Raw genomic sequence first — 24,321 nt, 5'->3', positions numbered from 1 at the left:
TTTTATTAGGTTTCCCCTTTCATTGATTTTGCACATTGAGTAGATTAACGTTTACAGGTCGGCAGCATCTGTCCATTTATCAATCGGCTTTCCATGCTGATGAAACGAAGCAGAGAAAACATGGCGAGATGGATTCGGGCTGAAAGGCTCATTCGTTTGGGAGCTGATATGAAGTAGTTGACCTCTGCCATGTAAGGAGAAAGAAGTGGAAGCCAGGACAGGGAGGTATCAGTTTTACAGGCATGACATCACCCTCCCTCTGGTGCTGGCACTTTACAGTCAAGGAAAACATGACGGCACTCCCTTAGTAAAAGTCTGAGCAGTTAAAACGCAGCGAAGTACACAGGACAAAAAGATGTACATGTCACTTTGCCTCTGTAAAGTGTTTTACGAATGTAGTCATATGGGTCAGTCTAGAAATACGATCTCTGGCTAATGTTGAAATTGGTTGAATGGCTGGTTTTAATGTTAATTTTAAGGCAAGTCATGCCACTCGGTCGCCATCTTGGCAACGCCTCCGGGCAGCTATTTCGGACTAATAAGACCCGGCTCCTATCTAAATGAATGGGCTGAGACTCAGAACTGCACTTTCTCTGGTCACCGGGACATAAAAACTGCTTGTATACAAACTGTAATTAAATATAATAAAAATCGCAGAAAAAGTTTGATGACTTTGCCCCAAAATAAGGTTTAAAACGCCTTTTTTCGCCACTTTTACTGCACACGCGCAAGGGTTCTCTCGCTCTCTGTCGTGTCGGAACTTCCGATGTCTGATATTTAAGGGCTGTCAGTTAAACGCGTTATTAATGGCATTAATGTAAACCTATTTTAACGGCGTTAATTTCTTTTATTGCACGATTAACAGTCTTTTTGGCCTAGCAAACTTTGTAGTTTTCTTTCACATGCTTTTGCAACAAGACGCGGCATGCGCGTGCTGCGCTATCAAACCCATTAATTTCAATGGCTTGTGCCGCGCGAGGATGTTTTGTTGCTTCGTCGACCAAAGCGCAAGCGGATCTAGCTAGACCGTAAACAAAACAACAGGCACGCCGCACACACTCGTTTGGGCTTGCGAGACGGCCAAATAGTTGGTTAACGTTACGTTTTGAGTGGATGACGAGCGCGAGACGCCGAAATGAATAAGATTCTGAATGGAAAGTTTACTTTTAAAAAGTTGCCAAATGGTTCCATTGACAAGATCAAAGTGATCTGTGTGTTTTGTCGTTGTGAAATGAGCAATCATCATCACAGCACGTCCAGTCTGAAACACCGCTTGATGATGGCCAAGCACACACACACACACACACACACAGCTGATGCGAATTCTCCGCCCCCTCGTCAATATCAGGACCTCGTCAGTATTTCTTTCACCCTTTTGTTGATGGACAGTGTTACATTGTGTAATAGATTATTTGCTCAAAGTGAGAATTCTAGTGTGAATTTGAACACAGTATATGCCAATGTTGTTTTCAATAAAAAACATTTGCACAAAGCAAGCCGATCCACTTTTCCATGTTGATAAGAGCATTGAAATGAGAAAAAATAATGGGACAAAAATAAATCAAGAGACATTTATAATAGATAAAAATGTGTGATCAATTGCGATTAATCGCATTTTAAAATATTTTAATCGTTTGAAAGCACTAATATTTACACAACTAACACAGATCAACTCTGCCGCCTTTTCAAACATTAACATATTTTCCGCCGTCGCAAACCTCAACTGTGCGCATGCGTCGGTGGAACCAGACGATAGGCTTAAATGTTTCTCGGCTTGACTTTTAAAAGCAGGCGATTGGCTTTCCAGCGGGAGGGGCGGGGCACGTGCATACAACCGCCATCTTTGGTGTTACGGGTTTTCCCTATATAGTTTTATCAAGGATTGAGGAAGTGGCATGTCTCTATATAAATAGTCTCTGTTTTAATGGAGTATTTAAGTCCGAGAGGCTCGCAATTGAGGTCACACTATACATTGATTGATCTCGCCAAGTGTACTATGTCATGTCACTGTGTTCTCAAACTCTTTGGTTGTACTACACCCGTAAGTGCATAAAGTTGTGCTTGTTGCCAGCTTTCTCTGCTGATCCAGGTGAAATATTACTCGGGGCCTGGTATCTCAGCTGCTCTGTGGCCATACTTGGCCAGCATCTCTGACACCCGGGATCTTATCTCTCACTCGGCCACCCCCCCCTTCGCCAATCGTCTGTCTGTCAGTGGCTTAGCTGCTAGCCTGCTTCAGAGCGCACATGTGAAGAGAGCTAGGCCGTCACTAACCACCCAGTCAGGCCGCAGGCTATCAGAGAACAGTTGTGCTAAAAAGATTCCTGGGAAGGCAAACACCAGGGCTTCACTCTCACTAGCACAATGTCACACTAGACCCCTTTGTCTCTGTATTTTATTTTTAGAACCCTCTCTTTGTCTCTAGGCTAGTTTTATTGACCCTGGGACACGTCGCAGGTCAGATTCGAACCTGCATTTCTGGCCCCTTCACTGTGAAATATGAAGTAGCAGTATGTAAATCCTGTCAGATTCAGTGATGAATTAGTTTATCAGCCACTCTCAGGAATAGCAGTATCATCTCACTGCCCAATATTTGCACTTTTGCATATTTGAGAACCCATTACAATAAAGCCACTGAAAGATTTGCCTTACTATAAGAAATCATTATTTGTTATGCTACACAGATGAGAATTCCCGCTAACCAAAATGCAAACATGCACAGACAATGCATATCTGTGCACTTCAAACATTAGTTCATTGTGTAGAGTTATAAGAGACTGCATTTAGAGTCCATTAGATAAAGAGCAGCGTTTTCCAAAGAAGTGCCTCCATTGTATGGTACGTTGCATAAACACTAGTGCCGCTGCAAGCAGACGTTTATGTAAGAGCATATCTATATTTTAGAATTTTTTTTTTTTTTTTGCTGAATGGAGGAAGTAAAAATCATCACGGCAGCCTCTCTGGAGCGTGTATAGTACTGTGTGCAACATTCTTTTCTCTCTTTTCAGCTCTTAAACCGATTCTCATCAGGCGGTCTTGTACTGCAAAACAAGTCAGTGGATTGAACCGCCTGCAAAACTTAACAACAGACTCCAGCTAAATAACACAAAATTGATTCAGCCCATAATGAAATTAAGAGAATAGTTTGACTTGGCAAATGTTTTTTTTTTTTTTTGGTGACAGGCTCACAAAATTGTAGGGTACTCTTCAGTTGCATTTTTCTTCAAGGGCCCCAGAGAGAGAGATGCAGCTTACCGGTCGGGTTGCTATCATGTCATTTTGAAAAATCACACTAGGGGAAGCATTTTCATCCCGAAAAGCTTTTTGATTTAGATTTCAAACAAATGACATGTAGCTGTTTTGGTGCTGCCTTCTTTTTTAAATTGTTTTTTTTTATTTATTTGCCACGCTGTCTGTGTTTTTCTGTTGAGAGAGATTATTGTTCATCAGTCTTTATCTCTCTCTCTCTCTCTCTCTCTCTCTCTCTCTCTCTCTCTCTCTCTCTCTATATATATATATATATATATATATATATATATATATACACACGCAAATTTCATCAGTTCACAACCTTTCCCAGTTTATGAGTCATTGGCATCCATGCAGCCCGGATTGCATAAACCTTTTACATAATGGAGTATTGTAGAACAGTGGGACTGAAGAGGATTGAAATCTCATAGGGAAAGAGCATAGTATCAAATATTTAGTGTAAGCCGTTCTAAAGTTTTCCTGTAAAAAGCTGAAGTATATCGCAGGTCAGGCAGAGGAAGGCATTTGGTGTCTGCCGTGACAGCTGGAGTGCCAAAGATAGGATTTTTATTGTATTTGGGTGCAGAGATTACCGTAGTCATCGTGGATGGTTAGTCAGTTACAGAGTTCTAGATTTTTTTTATACATTTGTAATATATTTTTAGATTTTATATTTTTAGTACCAGTGCTTTAATTAGCATGCTGTGTTTTAGTAGTTTGGTGTATTTAAATTCACCCCCTTTACAGGAACAATATGTAGAATTATTGGATTAAAATATCCCAAAACCTCTAGAACAATGTTATATATTTAGTTGACATTATCCGAAATGTTTCCAAAAATGTTTAAATCCAGAGAAATCAGCCATTTTTAACCAGTGTAACGACTTGTGTCATTGTGTTGCCTAATGACGTCATATCCACATTACCCTTGCATTGAACCATGCTCAAACCATGGAAGCGCCAAAGACGCTTTAATGTAGTATGATTTATTAGACAGATTAACAACTGTTTGGATGTCTTTATTGACAGAAAACGAATCATTATTATACAGCTCAACACACTTAGTCATGTAGTTTGAATCTATAATATTTTATACCGTGCCTCAGAGAAACATAACATAGCATAATCAGAATGAGCTTTATTTGTTAACAATAATACAGTGTTTTCTCCACCATACAACAATTTTTTTTAATTAATTACATGCAATTTAACAACACAAGTCATCATCTTTTATTAATTTGAAATTCTAATATTGATCTGCAATGTGCAACAAGTGTCTCATATCAGCCCCGAGCTAACACACAGAGTAATGTTATTAACATCCTAACTTTCAACACACTCAAATGCATTTTTAGTATAATTGTATTGACTAAGTAAAACAGCGCTACAATTTGTCAAGTTAAATAGAGACTCACACATTCTGTTTAATTCCTTTGTGCCCATTTAGCTGTTTTTGAATTCAAGTGAATGCCTCCTAAGAAACGCATCTGATGTGGACCAGTATAATTATATGATTTTCTTAGGACTACAGCCAGGTACTTGTTGTGGCAGTCTCCCAACTAATTGATTTTAAATAGTTTTGCAGATCCACATTAGTGAGGATTTCTGATGTCTGAAGGTTTGAATGTGGCTGTGATTCCCCAAAATATCGTCTAGGTAGGCAGCTCACAAGGTTTTGAAACGCAGTCACAGTATTGTGAATTTTCAATGATTTAGCTGTCTAGAGAATGTTACTGTGTGCTCGTGTTATGCATTAATGCATGGCATCTTTAATACTCATGAGCCACTGTTCCCTGAGGAGGAAAATCTGTTTATCATTTCTGAGCTGAGATCTGCGCAACATCAAAAGACCGCCATGCCAGTTAACACAGCTTGCAGGGTGGCTGTGGGCAAAACGGGGGGTAGTTCTGAGGGTAGGCAGACACTTCAATGTACATCAGTGGGGGATTAGTTATATCTGGTGATGACTCTCTTTCTTTCTGTGCTGATGGACAGTCATGCAAAGAGAGCCAGGAACACATGCCATCACTTCATACAGTCCGGAAGAATGCTTTCATGCTAACATCACATCTAGAGATCACACCGACTGTGTGTGCGTATGTGTATAACGCTGTTAGTGTGGGTGAGAGAAAGAGAGGAAAGAATAAATGTTGGTAAAAATCATACAATTGAAATGTTTCATTTATCAAAAGATGTATTAAAAAAAAGCATCAAAAATCTGTGAAATATGAAAGTTCACCCTGTGAATTGTTGCAATTTCACAACCTATCGCTATTTTTCAAGTCAAAAAGCCATTTTAAGTTTAATAATAACTACTGTTGGGGAACTCATCCGAGTGGGGGAAAAATCCTACGCTGACTTTTGTGTCAAGACGCATTGACATACTGTCATAATGAATTTCGGTGATGAAATTATTTTTCAGACAAGCTCACAGTTTTTTTTCTTTTTGATTTCACTTTTGATGGAGATGTTGAGTGAGCTATGATGTCAAAGACGATCACACATCAGTCAAAGCTCCTGTTATTATGGTGGTAAACTGTCCTTTAAGTTACATACCGAAAGACAACATGAAACTGCATTCGCAACTCATTTTACTCCTGTGATGTGACACTTTTACAAAGGTCATTTGGGATAATTTTTTTTTTATTTATATATATATATATATATATATATATATATATATATATATATATATATAATTTCCCACTCAGCTGATTCTGGTTAAATTCCAATGTCACATAATGGAAGCTAAATTTCAATCAAGTGTCATTTTGTGTTGTGTTTATTGTATCATATTAAATAAACTATCATATCACTTTTTTTTTTTTTTTTTGCGAGAAGTTGACTGATATACTGTTGAATTTCTAACCCACCTGGTACATTAAGGATTCATTTGTTTAGTTGATAAAACGTTGACATCTGGACTGGCTTGGAGTTCCATCACTTTTATTATAGACTCCAACATCCTTGATTCCTGTCGCAGTTAGTCGCAAACGTTCAGCGCAGTGGTCTTCCCACATGAAATAGATCTAACTGTTCAGAGAGGGTCATCGCTTTATCCTTGAGAAACTGAGAATCCATTCATCGGCTCGGCTTGGAAACCTGACTGACGCAAATGGATCACTGGGAATATGAGTGTCCCAGCAGTAATTATGTTACAACGCTGCTACCGCACACGACCAGAGGGTAGGGGATGGGGGTAGGCGCTGGTGAAGAGAATAGTGATACTTCTCTTGTTTCATTACAAGTTTTTTTTTCCCCTCTCTTTTGTCCTTTTCTTATTGCCTGTCATATTCACACACACACACATACGGTGCACAACGAGTGCCTGCTTTAAATCAGTCATGACATTTACCATGTGCTGAAGAGTGAACTTCACAGTAGCACGTCACACCTATCGACTGTGTAGTTTTAAGTGAGGCTAGTTGCACTATTTCTTTTTTGATCTTTTCTGCTCATCTACTTTTTCAGATGTCTTTGTCATTAAAAAATGTAAAAAAGCTCAAGCTGAAAGAAAATGATGTAATTGATGATCAAGGAGGGGACAGTGGTGGGAACCAGAGCCATATTGAAGTTTTCTCCATGGCTTTTTCAGCACGGCCCCTAAGGCATCTTCTCATTCAAAGTCACCTTGTGTAGTTCGCCCCTCTCTCAGCTCTCGACCTTGCTTAAATCCTTGATTGATTGTGGGCACGTCTAGTGTGCGCTCGCCATTCTCTCACTGTGAATGTAGCATATCTTTATTGCTTTTATAATTTGAAGCAATAGACATTATATTTGTGACAATAGTTTCTAGTGTCATTTTAGATGCAATATAGTGTATTATTTCGTATTATGTGATATCAGTGAGGTGGATAAATCATGTCGGAAACACGCGGTTAAGAATATAAAGGTTGATAAATGTTCCATCAATCCCATCCATCCATCTGGTCACAGGTATTTTTTTTAATTAATGAATTAATTGTTTTATTTATTAATTCTTGTTTTTTTATGAACTATGAATTAGGTAATTAATTACATTTACTTATAACTCCAGTGGCTACGTTTTGATGCATTAAAACCACACAATTGGATTTAAACAGATTAAGAAAGTTTAAAGCAGACAAATTTTAATTCAAGGATAATTTGCGCTTTGAAATTACATGGATGATGGTGACCGTATATACACATATGAATGAAAATTGTAAGACTATATATTAAAAAAATGTATTTTAAAATGTATTGTATAAAAAAAAATGCATTTTGGAAGTTTTATCTCTTGGGGCCGTATGCTGTTATTACTTTCGTTCAAGCCTGAGAGAATTTGGATGTGGTGATGGCATTTTGTTGGTGAGAAGTGGCTTTCTTTTCCTCACCTCCCCGTCTCTGGTGACAAGTTCCCGCCTGTTATAGTTCTACACAAGCAGTACGGAAGATCGTCTCAGCTGGCATTGATCCGGGCAGGGAATATAGCACGGTCAGAGGAGAGCCGTTGAATGGAGCATGCAGTCATTAGCAGAGATTAACCACCCAATGGCTGCCTGCTCAGCAGTGCCAGAGAGCTACCCATCAAACAAACAGTATATAAACATCTATATCACAAGCTCTCAGAGGATAATGCATAGATAATGAGTAAACATCGGCAGAGGGTTTTGATATCCATTGCGTTTTTGGCTTTTTTGGGGGGTAAGACATTCTTTTATTTCTCAGAACTGTGCTTGACAGTTTCCAAATAAAACTTTTTGAAGGGGTCAGCCAAGGACAGAAACAGTCACATATGTAGTAACCGTGAGCTCCAGGGACATAATATTTCACAAATAGTATAGTATAAAAGTCCACTTTAAAGGGGTCATATAATGCCATTTTTAATTGTTAATATGAATCTTTATGGTCTAAATGAAAACTTTGTAATATACTTTTATTAAAATTTCTCATTAGTATTGTAAGAAAAGACAAATTTTACCTGGTCAAAAACAGCACACCGTTTCATTGCATATGCCTTTAAGCTTCACTCACTCCGCCCCTCCATTCTTTGGTGTGTTTTGTGTTGCCTTGACAACAGTTGAGGGTATATTTTGGAGAAAGAATGGCAGCAGGAGTCTCTGAGGACACATCTGTGCAACCGGATCAGTTTGAACCGGAGTCGGACCCGGAACAAGACAATTAAGGCTCGAACAGGACGTTTCTGAATGGTTGGTTAACGTAATGTGGAGTCCGTTCTCATCCTTTGGCATCATATAGGTGACGCCGTATGACATTTCGTTGAAATACTACGCACATGGCACCCTTTAGTGTCAATATAACACGCAGAACCCAAGGCGTCATATAGGTGTCTGACATCCTTTAGCGTCAATATGAGACGCAGACCCTACCCCAGACCTAAACCTACCCATAAAAGTACGTGTTATGTTGACGCTATAGGGTGCCATGTGCATAGAGTTTCGACGAAATGTCATATGGTGTCGCCTATATGATGCCAAAGGATGAGAATGTGTTGTAATGTCACTTTGATCTGTCTTTGTATATGCTGGCAGGTTAGAGTAGTGAGATATGAATGCAGTGTGTTTACTGATGTACAGGGGTTGGACAATGAAACTGAAACACTGGCCAATGTTGGAGGTTTCACATCTATATGCCTGGCGGCCAATCTTCAGAGTGAAGCACGGGTGGATCAGTGATGGTTTGCTCCGATATCATGACAATCCTGATTGTATTTGATGGACACGACACTGCCGATGATTACCAAACCCTTCTGGAGGATCATGAGCACCTGATGCTCAAACCGTGTATCAGCATGATCGTGCACCAACACACACAGCAAGACTTGTGACAGAAGGGTTTGATGAAGATGAAAGTGACGTTGAACATCTCCCATGGTCTGACAGTCACCAGATCTGAATATTATTGAGGTGTTTTGGAGGAGCGAGTCCACCAGCATCATATAGTGACCTGGACACTGTTCTGGAAGAGGAACGGCTCATAATCCCTCTGGTCACTGTGGAGGACTTCTATCTGTCAATTGGTGCTGTATTTGGATGCAAAATGAGGCCCTCACCATTCTAACAAATTATTGTGTAGTAAAACCAGGTGTTTCAGTTTTTTTGTCCAACCCCTGTATACGTTAGTTCGTTGACAAATTGATGTTACCAATGGTCATGAACAACTTTTTTCGCGATTGGCAAAGATTAATATAAAGCTTAATAAAACTTTACACTCACTTCTTCTGGAGGTGCAGCAGAAACACGAATAGTTGGCGCCGATTCTTTTTTCAGGAGCCGCTTCTTAGCAAAACCGGGTGTATACTAACCCTCGTTTATAAAGCAGTCTGGTGAGAAATGATTTGCGCAAACATAAAAACATTGGCATTGCTCATTGGGAATATTCCCTTATTGAAAACAAAACTCAGCAACTGCGAGTTTTGACTGCTGTGTTCATATTAAACCCAAGAACAGAACACCACAATCGCTTAGACACCAATCTGCTTCAGCGTATCAACAATGGCGGACTATTGATGACAGCTCGCTCAGGGCTGCTGTCAATCAACAATCGTGGGAGGGGCGTCTGATTTAGTGACGTCACAAAATCCAATGGCTCGATTTGAGGTAGGAGATTAAAACAAAAACACTGGATGGGTTTTTATCATTAGATAATGGTTGTGTACAGGCACTGCCAACACACATTTCAGTACAATCAACTTGTAAAAGTGCATGTACCATTATATGACCCCTTTTAAGGAAATATTGACCTATTCTCTCTGTCTTTATGTGATGTAAGTGCCAAGTTTCCAGATTTAAGCATGATTGCAGTTTTGAGTTCAGAATTAAACATGTTTTCATTGATTTATACATTTTAGCATGCCAATGTGACAAAATAAACAACAAAATATTTCAGATTGACCCCATTGTGTCTACTTTAGTTCTATTTCTCTGAGAGTGAGATTTTATATAGAATTATTTAGTTTTACTCCTCAAGCATTATCTACACACCCTGCCCTATTCTTTTATTCTATTCTCTTATTATATTTTGCATAATGAAGTGCTGAAATATAAATGTAGAAAATCTCACGCCTGCGTAAGATTCCTCATATTTCAGTCTCTCCTCCAGGGCTCTTTTTTTTTGTTGACATGAACATATGTACCATTTTCTTGAAACAGAGCTCATATCCTGATCATCTCAACTTGTGAGGAATGTATTTCGAAACTCATTTGTCCTGCCGCGTAACATCACCTTAAGCCATGTTTTAAAAAAGGAAGTTAACATGGTGTGAAAAGTTTGTTCTGAGTGAGCGCGTGCAGCATTATTCCATCTGCGCTCGCACATTCTTCTTCTCCGAGCCTCATTTTCACTCATTTCTTCACGCACTCCCCTTTGCTGGATCTTATTAATTATATCTCATTAGTTGCCTTGGAAACAGAGGTGAGGGAATGTGGAGAGAGGAAACTGAGAGACTTAACAAGGGAAAGAATGAGAGGATGAGAGCCAGAGAGAAAGGAAGCAAAAAGCAGGAAAAAAAAGTGTAAGGAGGAAGAGGGGAAAATGGCATTGTCAGATTAGCATCGGGAGACATTAACAACGACGAAGCTGCCGGGACCGGACTCTTTACCCTGGGCTGCTGGAGAGGAAGATAAGCTCACGCTCACAAAGGCAGACACCAGTACGCCTCCTCCCCATCCAGGCCAGGTACACATCCACCTCGTAGAAGCCAGAGAACAAAAGCCCAGGCTCTCCACCCTCCCCTTGTGTTCTTATGTCAAAGCGTCGTCGCTACAAATGAACCTTAAAGTTTCCCCGCCAGACCCTCAACTGCAACACCACACTTAATGGAGGCAAATCAGTTCCTTTGTGTTTTGTAATACGCTGGGCTTTCGTGGTCATTTGTATTTGAAAGTTCTACATGGTCTACTGCAGATTTGTCCCGTTTCATGGCTTCGTCCTTCTTTGGTGTGTTATCGAATGGTGATTCATAGTTATGTAAGCTGGGAAGGTTTGAGCTTCTTATCAGCGGAGGCCAAAAAAAGGAAAGCCTGGTGCTGCTCGTTTAAAAAAAAATAAAATAACATGAACGAATAGCAAGTGAGCAAGAGCTTGGAAGAGCGTGCTTGAGTCGCCTGCGAAATGGCCCTGGTTGTAAACATAATAAACATGCTGGAAGAATACACAGGAGATGGACTTGTGTAGTTGTTTAGTCTCCAACAGGCAGGAAGATAACAAGGGGAAGGATCAGAGCAGATTTTGTCCCAATGGCTCCTCCCCCCCCCCTTCTTCTCTCTCTCTCTGTGTGTGTGTGTCTCTGGCTTTCTCTTTCCCACCCTGTCTAGCTCGTTCTCTAATGTCTCACGCTGGTTCCTATTGGTCATCTGAAGGGGTTTGAAAAACAGGAAGTTGAGGAGCAGGATGTAGGGAGTGCGCTCTGCCCACAGCTTGTTCTGGGACGTTGAGCTTTTAGGAAACACCGCTGTCATGGTGGTGCCCGAGATTCTGGACTTTGTTAATATTGATATTGCATTTATATTGACTGATGGTGTGTGTTAATTCAGTGCGTCACTAACTCAAAAGAAATATAAGCAATTTGATATTGTTTTATATCAATATTGATATTGTTTTATACCTTTTATATTTACTATATCAGGGCTCCAGACTAACTTTTCCAGTGGTTGAACTGGTGCTACCAACTTTCTCAGTTGGTCGCACCAGCATTTGATTTGGTCGCACCTTTTTATTTATTTATTTATTTTTTTTACATACCATGGTATTAATCAATGCATGCTGATGAATAGTGGTTTTAATGGACCAAAGCTAGCAAAGGCTTTCTGGGCTGCAACATAAATACCTGTAATATATCAATTATCATTGCCAAATTTCAGGATTTTCATGGATTTTGGACAGTAATTTGAATCTGTAATTTTAAGCATTTTACATTTGAATTATATACAATCTATCTGTTTACATTTTAACATTTAGTACATTTACTTCTCTATCTATCTATCTATCTATCTATCTATCTATCTATCTATCTATCTATCTATCTATCTATCTATCTATCTATCTATCTATCTATCTATCTATCTATCTATCATCTTTCTATCAGCATCATCTTTCTATTTTTTAAAAATCATTAAACATTCAAATGTATGCATTGCATTTTAAAAGATTAGAGGATTATAATAAGCTAATACAGATTTTTCGTTATTAAAGTTTATAGTTGTAACAAAAATCATAAATCTCACACTCCTTACCTTCTGCATTTTATAATAATTTCCTTTTCCTCAGTCGAGCGATTACTCCCATCTAACCGCTGAAAAGACGTAGGAAGGGGCTGGTTGTTTAGTGAGACATTTTCATTTTTATATGCCTTAATTTGTGAATTCGTAATTGGCACGTTTCACCATCAGTGTGCAATGCGCGTGACGTCTACGTTCGTCAATAAATAAACTGCACGTGTCTTGCGGAAGAACACTGTAGCCGGAGCTACTTCTCTCCATGGCGAGTCACGCACTGGGCAACTCTGCATCCGAGTCGACCCCGGGATAAAATAGTCTAAATATAAACACTTATTATCGGCGTACCGTTACCATAGTGATTCAGGATAAGTAAAAAAAAAAAAAAAAACGGTTTGGAAAATGGATTCATGATGTAGCCTACTCGTTCATTTTGAACATAAGTTACGGACTGCAGCAGTTGATATAACGGCGTTCTGTTGCGCGAGCGTCCACTCGCACATATGCGGCCACATACAATTTTAACTCGCACATTCTCAAAAAAATGGTCGCATATGTGACCAATTTGGTATATAATGTATATTAGTGTGTGTGTGTGTGTCCTTTCTTGGTGATCTAGTGACTTTTATTAATTATCCTAAATTTTAACCTTTTAGTTAAAATAATTTAAAGCAAGAATAGAAACTTACTATAAATGTGGATCAGTCACATTTGAAGTCGTTCTGCAGATATGCTTGCTATGGTTTCAGTAATTTCAGTAATTGAGAAAGAAACAATTATTATTAGCATGATTTTTTGTCCGATATTCTTTTTAAATGATTGTGTAAACTTTTTTAGACTTGTAAGCCCTGTAAATGTTCAGCACGTAGAAGTCTTTGTAGTCCATGCACTCGCTTGTATTTTTAATATGTTTTCAATACAGCTGAGGAAACCTCAGTTTATACAGTTAAGGGATTAGAGGAACACTCTCCAAAATGACAGGTTTGTTTAAAAGAGAGGTAGTTATAGGTTTGGCGGGCAGATGAGGGAACGCAGTGTGCGAATGTGTGTATGTGCGGTAATTGCAGTGGGAGTAGGGCATGTTTTATTGAGTGTGAAAAGGCCTGACCCCAGTACCAGCCCTCCCACACTCTCACATTGGCACGTTCCGAAGGGAGAGAGAGCGAGAGGCCTATCACTAACACACGGCTTGTGTGCTCACGCCCACTCGCGCATGCACGCACAGCGCAATCATTTACATTTATATAGACCCGCTCATCATGGGATCATCTCAGTTACAGTACACAATCCTCCCAGGCAGTGTGAAGGACATGGGAGTTTACTTGTTTCTAACACAAATGAGTGTCAAGATGTCAGGTGGGGCCTCTCCTCTCACATTTTGAGGTGTGTGCGATAAATGCATGTTTCATATCTTAAATGGAAACCGAATACATATTACGTTACACAAGAGACGTTTTTCTCTCACAGTGTGAGTGTGTTTTGCCACCCGCATATGCACCTGTGTTCGACCGTGTGTGAGTGAACGACCTCTGTGCAGCGGGGTCAGGGTCAGCGCAGTGAGCACATGGACATGTCTCACTAGAGATCGGCTTTGCTGTGCACATTCTGCGGGTCATGTACTCCTATTGATTTTCATGTCAGGCCCCGGCAGTTCCTCCTATAGAGACATATTCCCCGCTTATCGATCACGGTGACTGCAAATGTTTAGTAAGCAGCTTTCAAAAATGCTGGACTGGTTTAAATCAAAGATCAACTTTTGGCCAGGTGCATTGCATTTTTTTTTTTTTTGTGAATACATTATTTCATGTTTTACTCAAGAACTGTATTGCTGCCACAAATTACGTCACACATCTGTTATCTTAAATGTTCGCTTAGTTTTAGTTTCTCTGCCGTTCATTTTTTGGCTTGATAGCGTGCAGTGAAAGAGCGTGTAATATTATTTAGGAGAGCTGATGTAATCGGCTGTGGTATCGGACTGCTGGCTCTTCTGCCCATGTCCTGGAGCGCTGGAGTGATCCAACATGCTCTTAGTGGATCCCTCCCACAGCCAGCAAGTCCCACTGCATCCACCCTACTTTCCTATAAACCCAGCTCAAAGAGATCTCTCTTTTCTTAGTGCAATTTTGCTGTGACATTTGCTTTTGAATTTACCTATGAGGACAGTAGGTACAGTATGTTTTCTGTTGCTCTGAGGTACATTTGCTCATAAGTATATGCTCTATTATAGAAGCTCAAAGGGTTCTGTCATTTACTTCATATGGCATTGTTTTATTGATTTAGTTGAAGTCATTTAGTTTTAATACAATTTTAATTTAAAAAATGTTTTGAATTCAACAGCTTGTTAACATTAGAAAAAAAAAGAAATATGTTAGACATTAAAGTCTTGTGCAATCAAGACATTTCCCCGTAAGATTTTATTTTGTAAAGCACACTGAACCTAATCACAAATTGTGTAAAGCAAAACATGGTTTGTTTATTAAAGAATGCATTAATAGTAAAGCTCTGGCCAGTACCGTTAAGCTGATATAAAAATTTGAATACACCATTTTGTCTATATACTGCGAGTGAATTTTATACCACGTTGAATTTTTTCAACATGGGGCTCAAGAGAAACAGCAAACCCCCCTAAGAATTGTCAAAGCCTCCCTCCCACAAATCATTTGTCCTGGCGCTAGGACAAACTGACTAATAAATTATTTGTGTGTTTTTCAGTGGAACACAAACAATATTTTGAAAAATGTATTTTGCCCATTATTGTGTGTGTGTTTGTGTGTGTTCTTCAAAAGAAAGTTAGTCATACAGGATGAGAGGGAGTAATTGACAAGTTTTTTTCATTTTCTTTCAACTAGTGAAAGGCTTAACACAAGACTCAACTCGAGCTTTAATACACTCTCCTGGATCTGATTAATTATAGGGAATAAAGGTGAAGTGAGGGAGGAGAAGGAATGCCTGAAGTGTTGTCATTGGAATGAGGTTTAAGCAGCCGTTTATTTATCATTAGCATTGTGATTGACACCATTAAATCATCATGCTCTTGGCACTCAATAAAGACCATAAAGAAACTCCCTTTTGTTAAGAAAGCTAGTATCTGTCACAAAGAGCTGCTTGGAGGTGAGATTACTCGCACTCGGATACACTCACATAGCTGCTTTCGGTTAAATGTGACTATGGCAGATAAGCGCCGTACAATATATCATCAACACAGTCAGTAAAGTGAGATAATTTGAGAACAAGTGTTTATAATGAACTAGAATTCACCAGACATTCATCACTGTTTGCATTTTTTTAGCATCCTGACAATATCCATTGGTTATTGCACGGAAGTCACCAGCCATTTTTTTTCAATGTAATATTTTAGTATTGTTAGAATTGATTTATGCATGCACATCATTGTTTTTGCATGACAATGATCCGTTCAATTCCCGATGGACAAAATCAAGTCCTGGCCTCCATTTTTTTTTTCTTGTTGGAGAAACTTTTTAACCTGGACACAGGTCACAATAGGGAAGAAAAGGCAATCAAAACCTCCGTCTCTTGCCGACTTGAACTTTTTTTTTAAAACAAATCTGTCTGTAATTCTATAAACTGTGATTGTACAGTAAGTGTCTTATAATTTTTCTGAAGGCTTAAAGGGTTAGTTCACCCAAAAATGAAAATTCTGTCAGTATTTACTCACCCTGATGTTGTTCCAACCCCGTAAGACCTTCGTTCATCTTAGGAACTCGAATTAAGATATCTTTGACAAAATCTGAGAGCTGGATCACTCCTCCATACTAGTCCATAGGCTTCTTGAGGGATTGAAAGTTGCCGGCCTCAAAAAGTTATTAAAGACATCGTTAAAAAGGTCCAAGTGACTACAGTGGCTCAATCTTAAGTTTATCAGAACACTATTTGTGCTCAAAAAACAACAAAAATAACGTCTTTATTCCAACTATTCATTTACTTCTCTCTCTGCCTCGAGTCAGGTTACTAGTTTAATAGCGTAAGCTTCTGTTATTGTACGTCACGCACATCACACATGACCACCGTCAGCCAATAGTGAGCCTACGTGTGACGTATAGCTCTACGCAATTACACTAGTTTAACTGACTAGAGGCCCAAAGAGAGGGAAGTGAATAGTTGAAATAAATTCGTTATTTTTGTTTGTTTTTGCGCTCAAAAATTGTTCTCGTTGCTTGATAAACTTAAGATTGAGCCACTGTAGTCACTTGGACTATTTTAACAATGTCTTTAATAACTTTTTGAGGCCGGCAAGTTTCAATCCCTCAAGAAGCCTATGGACTAGTATGGAGGAGTGACCCAGCTCTCAGATTTCATCAAAAAATATCTTAATTTGTGTGCTGAAGATGAACAAAGGTCTTACAGGGTTGGAACAACACGAGAGTGAGTAAATACTGACAGAATTTTTATTTTTTGGGTGAACTAACCCTTTAATATTCAACAATATTATTGTACCGACGCTGTTGTATGAGAACTGAAATGAGCTGGACGATAACAAATCTTTGCAGAACTGCTTTATAGAAACTCATTTAATAATTGATGATCTTTACAACAGAACCGAATCAACAGCCGATTTTCCTATTAACTCTGTAAAGCTGCTTTGAAACAATCTGTATTGTATAAAGCGCTATATATAAAAAAAAGGTGTCTTGACTTGACTCATGTACAAGCTGAGTTAAACCAGGCCTTGTGGTACAGAGCCAAATGACATCCTTTCTTCTGTATCTAGACACTAGCACTCCACCAGTGTGCCAGTCCATCTCAGGGAAATAAACAGAGACTCACGATCAACAAGGCAACACTCATGTGGTAATAGAGTCCCGTTCTGGCTTACGCGATACAAGTCATTCATAGGTTCACCCAGCCTGTCTGCACTGCAGGGCCGTAGCTTGTCTGTGTCTGTTAAGTTGACAGAAATGTCATGACACAACACATTACGCTTTTGGACCCACAGTCTCCGAGACGGGCTTGACAGCTCACAAATACGATTTAGAGCAACAAGCCTGGATACATGCAATTATGTTTTGCCGTGTTTGAATAAGCAGAACAGCATTGTTATGCGCACACAAACACAGATAAAGCCTTTCACTTCAACCATGTAAATGTTCAATCACGAAGCTCGTAAGCTTCGAATGGTTAATCCGAATGTTTTGACTGATTAAAAAGCGAAACTGTGTGGTTTTAATCTCTCGAGTTTGGAATTGTTCATCGGCAGTGAATAAAACATTCGCCGGACGCATTGTAAATCAATAATCCCTCAGTCGATCCAGATTTTTGAGCACTCCGCATACAGTAGTTTCAGCCCATCGCAAAAACTCCCATTGTTGTAGGTTTTCTAAACCCATTTCCGTAATTAGGGCACTCAAAACAGACAATGTGCGCATGTCGTGAGGGCTAGCGCCGACCATTTTTCCTTCCTGCTGGGGGACATGGTGACTGAGAAAGAACAGTGTCGGCCTCACAGCCCTGGCGTGATGCGGGATAGGGAAATGTCTGATTTTGCCTGCCTGTTGTCAGAGTTTCCTTCTGTGATCTCACTCCTAATAGAGACCTGCAGACACCTAAACACCCGTTTCTGTTCAGCAAGTAATTATAGTGTTTATTTCCTGCGGGTCACTCACTCGCAGCCTCCTGGTCATCAACTTCCACAAATTTTTGCTGGCATCGTGTGGCTACAAAGGTCTCTCTGGAGGAGAGAGTTTCTGCCCTCCCTCAGCGTCTCTCAGATGCGAGATGTGGTTGCATAGGCATTTTCTATTTACGTGTTCATCTGTGTCCATGCCGGACGGAGATGATGAATGCTTCCTCTGAGAGCTAGCCGGCTCTTTGTGGGCAGGTTAGCAATGGGAGACAGGGACAGAAGACGGAGCGGGGGGCGACTCGTGGGCTCCCCGTGGGCAAGCTGTGCTCTGAACCTTCTTGACTTGGCTTCCACGCTCTCTCTCACGTGTGAATTGCCTCATCTGGCCCAGAGGATTTAAACTTATGTCAGCCTGAGACTGGGTGCACTCTTAATCATCTTAGAAGTGAGAGCTGGGTTATGAGAGGGAGAATGAGGCCTGCTTGCTGTCTCCTGAGACGCTGTGCAGAGGCAGGGTGTGTGTGTGCTTGTGTCCTAGGTTGTGTCAGAGAGAGATGCAGACAGAGAGATACGTGGGAAGGTGGGAAACAAGTAAAGAAAACAGGATGAGATGCGCTGTGTGCATTCTGAAACCAGACAGATGACTTTATGACCCGATTATTGGTGTCATATTGGCTTATCCTGCTGAGGCTTTGCTTTTCTTTAAGGCTGAAGTCAGCATGAAGCATCCACATGGTTTTCATCTTTACTTATTAGTCTGCTTACTTTCATTCTGTCCGTCACATAGTTGTCAATCATTGTTAGACGGCGATGTAAGTGCAGGGATGATGCTTAGTAAAGCCTGTTTTAGGGCGTCTACACACTAGAGAAAGCTCTGATGGATGGGTTGTTTGACAGATAGGATTGCGTAGATGTTTTATGAAGGGTTTCAAAATGAATCATTCGAGTTTAGAAGGCAGCAATATTAAAAAACGAATTCTCCAATAATCAGTTATTTTCTTGTTTTGGCTGATAAATTACAATTCTATACAATTTGGTCTGAATAAATACAAAACAAAACAACTATTTTTTTTATTGCAGATTAAGAAAACAGTAACACATACCAGTTAAGATTCAGTGAGACACATCTACAATATAGAAGGAAAAAATACTAAACAGCCCCGCACAGTCATCAACAAAGTGGTATATGTAGGCACACAAGATCCTTTCTGTGATGCAATTGGGTTGTATCTGAATAGTTGTGGAGGATATGATAGAGATTTTGATAAACACAAAGACAGTGTTGTTGTCGAGACCACCTCACTCGAGTCCGAGTCGACACCGAGACCAGAGAGAGTCGAGTCCGAGTCAAGACCGAGTCCATAGAGAGTCGAGTCCGAGTCGAGTCCGAGACCAGAGACGGTCGAGTCCGAGTCGAGACCGAGACCAGTGAGGGTTGATTACCTAATTTACTTTTATTTACTTAGAGAAATCCTTTTTTTTACTGAATTTACTTAGTTTAAAAAATATGATCAGTTTAGGGTAAAAAGGCCACATAGTAGGTGGTGTTAAAAGTAATTTTATTACAATTTGTCATGCGCAGTTGCGCACTAGAAAATCACCAATCACTGGGCGTGTCAATCAATTTAAAGAAATATTTTATTAAGTAAATTAATAATCATGAAATATATTTTTAATTGAACTCGAGTGGACTCGGGAATAATTCCGAGTCCTAAAAAAAAAATGTTCGAGTACGAGTCAATTCCGAGTCCAAATGCACACGAGTCCATGACAAGACCAAGACCATTAAAATATGGTCTCGAGACCGAGTCCGAGTCTCGATTACTACAACACTGCACAAAGATATATATATATATATATATATATATATATATTAGTATTAGTGGTGGTAGTATCAATGATAGTATTTATAATGATAATATTCATGACAACAATAGTAACATAGGCTCTATTTTTTTAAGGCGAGACACGACATGTGAATAGGGTAATTTTTTTATCTAGCAGATATCACCATGCAACTTTCCCTGTTGATTACCTACATTAAGATGAGAAAAATAATATATTACAAGTTTTCTGTAATTTAATGTTTAAATATGCAAATGAGGCATTATCTAATTAAATATGCACTAATTTGCATATATATATATATATATATATATATATATATATATAAAAAAACGAAATCTGAGTATTGGATAAAGCCACGTTCAAAATTCTTTTTTCATTGTGTTCGATGAGAAAAAAAAAATACTGAGGGATTTATGGATGTCTACTTTTGTTATCCTGTAAATCAAAATATACTGCCAATTGCCTTGATTTTTTCGCCATGTTTTTTGGAATAAAATGTTATATAAATCAGGCTAGGAATAATATATTTACAAATCCCTCTATAAATGTCTTCATAATATAACTAGGTACTAGACTGGAAAGTTTAGTGTATATAGGTGCTACTGAAGTGGAGATTTTGGACTTGGAGTATGAGAGAAAAGTCATTTTGAGAAAACTGGCTTTAAAGATTCAGTATCAGCCAATGAGATTGTGCATTTAGAGTTAAATCCCCCCGTTTACTTTCACGATTGGTTGCTGATTAAAAAGAAAATGACCATATTTGGATCCGAAAGTGTTGTACAGGAGAAAGAGCTTTCTAACTGCGCGTGTGATGACAGGGTGCAGATCGCGATCACTGAGCAGCAGGATGATTTATAACGATAACTTTTGAAGAATTTATGAGAAATCTACAGACGCAAACAGACAAAGTGTAGTAAAATAAAGACCTAAATGTGTATTTCAGACTTTTTTTCACCACAAGTCTGAAAGAAGACATGTTATTGAAGACAAATATCCCAAAATCTCAAAATTGACCAGTGAAAAAAGAAATGTTTTTGCCTGCCGTGTGTCGCCTTAAAAGCTACAAATGAATTTGGGCATCACAACATTATAATGTTTTAGGATTACATTGTATTCATCATAATATTATAATATAATACAACTATAATGTAAAAGCAGGGGGAATGAGCATCAAAAATACATATCCATTATTCAGTGTTTTAGTTTTTTAAACTAATAATACATGTCATGTGAGTGGGCCAATCTCCAGCTGTTGAAGAAAAGCAGGTGTGAAGATAAGAAATCATTGTGTGTCTCAGTTTTATATCCTTCCTGCATGTATCAGGCAGGGCAACACAGACGCTTTCATCTGCATCAGACCTCCACTTTTGTTTTTCTAGAGTTTTCACATTACAACAGGTTTTCTCTCTTTCTGTCTCTGATCTTCATTTCTTTTCTCATTTCGTTCTCTAATTCTGTTTCACAGATCGTGGTGTGGACACCTCAGGAAAACGACATAGACAGAAAGAGAGTGAGAGAGAAAGACTCGAGAAGAAAGAGTGGAGTACAATGTGCTAGGGGAGTGAAGGCAGACCAACTCTCGTGTTTTTCTGATATTCTCACGGTGTCAGAGAGACCAAGCAGGACGCCAAGATGGGACGGAAGAAGATACAGATCACGCGGATCATGGATGAGAGGAACCGGCAGGTCAGTAGTTATTGGATATCATCCTTAACCTGCATGTCCATTTTTTTTAATGTATTTTAACATTTATTTTAACAAGAAATTCATGCTTTTATTCAGCAAGGACTCATGAAATTGCTGGCTTTATGCACAGCTGCACTACTTCCTGAAGTTCAGCCAGCTCCTTGTTTCCTGACAGCCATTATTGGACAAACTGATTAATTCAGGTGTGCCTGACCTCAGTTGTCACGGCAACAATAATCAGACACACCTGGATTAATCGGTTTGTCCAATAATGGCAGACAGGAAACAAGGAGCTGGCTGAACTTCAGGAAGTAGTGCAGCTGTGCATAAAGCCAATTGACAAAGATATTTATAAAGCGACAAAATATTTATATTTCAAATAAATCCCGTTCTTTTCACATTTCTATTCAACAAAGAATAGAAATTATTTTAACCCTTGTGCTGCATTAGATTTTTAACACCGTTGAGTGCATTAAGGACCAAAAATGGCCACATATTAAACATTGCCTAAAATATTATATATTATTATTATTTTCCACTTTTACCAAGTTAAATCTTTTAACCAGCATCAGTCCTCATCATAACTACCAAAAATGTATTCAATTTCAGGATTTTAACCCTTTAATTACCAGTTTTGTTTGCGAAACCATCGATTTGTATAAGAGGAAAAAACACAAAAATTCAATTATTTTCAATAAACTAAATGCAAAGAGAAAACTTTAGATTTGGATTATCACAGTCCCACTTTGCAAAAAATCCCACTTAGCGCGTTAGAGACCAAAAATGGCCACCTATTAAACATTGCCTATTGCCTAAAATAAGGTGCATTTCCACGCATAGGGAATAAATATGTAGTGACGTCATCTGGTGGAATACACTATATAATGCAAATATAATGCTTTTGCTTCAAAATGAAAGGATGTTTGTGCAAAAATCATGTTTCATGTATTTCTGACAGCCTCAGATTTAAACAACGTTTTAATGGGTTTCAATGGGCCATTTGTGGTCTTTATGGTGCTGAGTGTTACTATTTGATCTACACAGTGTGTGTTATACATATTTAGCAAAATGGGATCACATTTTTTACATGTATCCAAAAAGTCACAATTTTGCCAAATTTCATACCATTTGCATTAAAACAGCCAAAATGGTCAAAGAAATTAAACTGCAAAAGACCAAAAATGTCCCTAATGCAGCATAAGGGTTAAATGACAATAATATTGACTGTTTTTACTGTAGTTATGATCAAATAAACGAAGCCTTGCTAAGCAAAAAAAAAACAACAACTTTTGGTCTACATATTAGGGAAGAAATATCAGAATCCCTTCATGATTTTGTGCACAGCAAACACAACAGGCCTGAAAGACCCATTTGATTATTGCTCAGTTTGGGCCATCTGTTCATTGGCTAAACATGTTGTCCCAGCATTCCTGGATAGACACACAGCCATAAAAAGGGACCGGGACACATTTCCAGCCATATTTACAGACGCGGTTCCCACACACCACCCTGCAATTTCGGTCCGGAGAAGTTGATGAGGCAGACAGAGCTGGTGCAAGTCAGCAAGGGGTGACTGGGGTGAATTGGGGCGACTATGGCCTCTCTCTCTCTCTCTCTCTTCACACTGGTGGGCTTGTGCTTGGGCCGAGCGGGTGCAGATGCTTGGTAGTACCTCGGCACCCTCTCATTACAAGGAGGGACAGTGGGGATACACTGTGCCCATCTCTCTCTCCAATCTCCCTATTTCTGCTTCTGCCTCTCTCTATATATTCATGCCCTTTCCTTTCCCCAGAAAAGTGGCAATGATCTAGCCAGCGACAGAGACAGACTGGAATTCACCCTTGTCTACTCACGCTAAATATAAATAACATAACACAGCCCCGTCTGGTCGCTTTCTCTGACACAGTCATTTTAGAGAAGGGAAAATGCACTTAGAAAACAGATGTGAGGCACGTAGAGTTGTGCTCAAGCATACATGGCATGTCTAATATCCATTTTAGAGAGGAAGTCACTCCATTTGTCATGTTTATAGATTTGATAATGAAAAACAGTATGCATCAGTCCACGTCTCTCCAGCTAGACTTGATGCACCCATTCACACCCGCTCAAAATATCATTTGCACTGTCTCGTCGGTGAAATAACTTTTCTTGCCATGCTCACGGAAAGCTAATTGAGGTTTTGCTCACTCTCCTGAGGGTGATAACATAACAGCCCGTGCCCTCCTCCCTCCCTCCTTGCCCCCAGCTCTCCTCCCACCTCTCTGACAGTTACTGTGGAGGTAGCAGTTCAGCCAAGTGAGAAACTCGAATTTACAGGACAGGCCAATTATCAGCATAACACCAGGTCCTGGGTGGGATCCAAATAGGAAGGCAGGCAAAGAGAAGATGTCTACTAGAAACATCAGCATCTGCACTATCTGCCCCAGCCTACAACATCAGCAAAAAGAAAAGAAAAAAAAAAGAGAGAAAAGGGGGCAAAGAGAAAGTTCACTTTTTTCTAGTTCAGTTTATTTCATTCTACCTATCTAAAAAAATAAAAAAAATAAAAAAAATACTTTTGCTGATAATTTACTCACCCCCATGTCATCCAAGATGTCCATGTCATTCTTTCTTCAGTCGAAAAAAAAGATTAAGGTTTTTGAAGAAAACATTACAGGACTTTTCTCCATATAATAGACTTCAATGGGAACCAAACGGTTCAAGGTCCAAAAGGCAAACTGTTCAAAGGGCTTTAAACGATTCCAGACGATGAATAAGGGT

The 24,321-nt window shown here is 39.3% G+C and overlaps 1 protein-coding gene across 11 annotated transcripts in view; it reads left to right on the top strand.

The window, feature by feature from the left end:
* Window positions 1–24,321, top strand: part of mef2aa (myocyte enhancer factor 2aa) — a 107,778-nt gene that overhangs the window by 16,605 nt on the left and 66,852 nt on the right. For all 11 annotated transcript variants that reach the window (XM_089116475.1, XM_089116477.1, XM_089116474.1 and 8 more), the window contains one exon: window positions 21,341–21,561. In XM_089116475.1, the coding sequence (XP_088972601.1) occupies window positions 21,508–21,561 (54 nt within the window). In that variant the 5' untranslated portion in view covers window positions 21,341–21,507. The remainder of the gene's footprint in view (window positions 1–21,340; window positions 21,562–24,321) is intronic.

The sequence above is a fragment of the Pimephales promelas genome, chromosome 10 (assembly GCF_988280905.1).
Source record: "Pimephales promelas chromosome 10, fPimPro1.hap1.1, whole genome shotgun sequence".
Lineage (NCBI taxonomy): Eukaryota > Metazoa > Chordata > Actinopteri > Cypriniformes > Leuciscidae > Pimephales > Pimephales promelas.
Note: the sequence above shows the minus strand (reverse complement) of the source record. Positions and strands in the feature narration are given on the sequence as shown.